Source organism: Branchiostoma belcheri, unplaced genomic scaffold (assembly GCF_001625305.1).
Source record: "Branchiostoma belcheri isolate BF01 breed outbred unplaced genomic scaffold, Haploidv18h27 scaffold2, whole genome shotgun sequence".
NCBI lineage: Eukaryota > Metazoa > Chordata > Leptocardii > Amphioxiformes > Branchiostomatidae > Branchiostoma > Branchiostoma belcheri.
Window position 1 is genome coordinate 46,599 of NW_017803490.1, and position 2,412 is coordinate 49,010.

The 2,412-nt window shown below is 38.6% G+C and overlaps 1 protein-coding gene across 1 annotated transcript in view; it reads right to left on the minus strand.

Annotated features, from left to right (window-relative positions):
* LOC109468323 (cell wall integrity and stress response component 2-like) overlaps nt 1-2,412 on the minus strand; it is an 11,325-nt gene that overhangs the window by 7,403 nt on the left and 1,510 nt on the right. The window contains exon 2 of the mRNA XM_019766573.1: nt 408-411. Within this exon, the coding sequence (XP_019622132.1) occupies nt 408-411 (4 nt within the window). The remainder of the gene's footprint in view (nt 1-407; nt 412-2,412) is intronic.

Here is a 2,412-nt window from a genome sequence, read left to right on the forward strand (position 1 = left end):
TATATATATATATATATATATATAGTACCTAGCTAAATCCTACGTGATAACTGCATTTGTGCATAGATTTTAATTGTGTAATCGTCTTCGAATATGTCTTAATAGTGTGTTTGCCTATGTTGTTTCATGTGCACAATGAAGAGTGTCACAAATCATTGTATGTAATGCTCTATGTACTTATGTAATAAGGACGAAATTCGGGTATTTGCCCGCGAGAGCCTTACCGAATAAAATTTGATTTTTTTTATTTGTACTATTCGTACGCTGTTTCACTAGTACAAATGTAACAGGGAAGGTTTACGCACATACCTTAGTGAACAAATATGCAGAAAAGAGCTAAAACGGACGACTTCACTTTACTAAAGACGGTCTAATACTTAACATCGTACAAATGGGCATGTACTTACTTTTCTGGGGGAGGGAAAATCAAATAAAAAGTAGAAGAAAGTCGTGGAAGAAAACCCAAAATCTGTTGAGGATTTTTCACTGCGACAATCTGTAGACAGGACTAAATCTGTGGTTACAAGATAAAAATGCGGATGGACCTGTTTTCTGAGTTATGGGGGCACACCCCAGTTTATTTTGGGTCTCAATTCGATTCTACATACCCTCAACTCTAGCGACCGTCTCTCTCAGGAAATACCTCTTAAGCCCAAACACTGTGTTTGCAAATGAAGGATATCGCTCTAGCTACGAGAACAAAAGAATTTCAATTTCTTTCACTTCTCACATTTTAGTAAATTTTAGGGGGAAAATGATGCCAAAAATTGGCCATTTTCACGTGGAATAAGACCCATCACCCAGAATTTAGCCACCAATATGACCTATATGGTCGGAAAGAGAAAACCCTTATGTATTATTAAGAAAAGTATAAAGAAAATCCTAACACTGAGATTATCACAATAGCCCGTCGCGCGAGGCATAGCGTGGTGTCCATAGCGACAGCACCCCCAGAACGCATTCAACACATATCTAGGTCAAACCGAAGCACCGCGCTGAAGGCGGAAGGACACCCGGAACGAAGTAAGCCTCGGGCCTGAAATCAATTTTCACCCAAAACACGCCACTTCTTACACTTTCCAGCCATGTTAGTAGTTAATACCATTTTGCAGCAGATTACGAGAAATGTAAACTCAAACATGAACCATCGGAACCCCTTCGTCACTTTTTTTCCGGGCACTACACATGTTTATTAGTACATTGTATTTGCATGAGGGAAGGCCGGTTGTATAACGCCCAGCGCCCCCCCCACTTGTATTAGGCATTTTAGCTGTAGTTATGTACCAGTCGTAGTTATGTACCAGTTCTTGTGCAATTAAGTTTTGTTAACCAACTGATCTCTAAAAATCACTCAGTGACTGAGAAGGGCCGAGGACACCCATCATATATTGCTGCCGAAAATGTCATTCCAAAGCTTGCATAGTTACTGGGCGACTAAGAGATGCTTGTCAAAAACAACAATATAACCTCACTGCTTCAATACCTTTATTGTTATTGCTAACTGATAAAATTAACGTATCAAAATGATACAGTAGTGGACTTTGAATTTCACAAATGTCAATTTTAACCATGTCTCTGCTGTGACCATGTAATTCCACTTCTATGGATGTAAGCTTCAATAGGGTTAAACATGCAAAATCGAAAAAAATGTTTGTAAAGGTAATACAATAACATTGGTGGTATATCAAGGACTGGTGTGTAGTGATGGAAATGGGCTGGAAATACAGGTACTGTAATTCACTTGTTTCTTCACAATAGCAAAATTTCATGAACACGGGCATGTTCACATAAGGCCACTGCAAGTAAATTTTATGGATGACATCCTCCGCAGACTCCAAATCTAATGCGAGCGGGCGAAAAAAAAACAAGGCGGGCCAAAAAAACAAGGTTCCTACATTCTCAAATTTTGACTCAATAATTGTACAAATGGTTTTGATTCAGTGAGAACATCACATATACATATGATATGCGATACAGCCAGTATCACATATCACTGCTTCAAAGTAAAAAACAAAACATTTAATCATAGTCTTTTCTTGTCTCCTGTCTTCATAGTTATCAGCCATTCACGTTCTGGCATGGCAACAGACATATTTGCCCATTTTCGGCATGTTGACCACTGTCAGAGGGCAACAAAATGTCTTGTTTTTTTTCCAAATCAAGCGAAAATTAATGCGCGCGCTGATGTCATCCATAAAAATTACTTGCTATGGCCTAACTTAAAATTCAAAGTGGCAGTAAATGAAGGGATGTCTTATCAATATTGTATCAGATTGAAGATGAGTAAGTAATATTTGCCACACAGAGGATCACACTACTGGTTGAGAAATGTTCTGTTGCCATCGGCTGTTGCATTTGAGAACTTACATTGGTCTTATGTCAGCCTTTTCTCTACCAGAAATACGCAGTCTT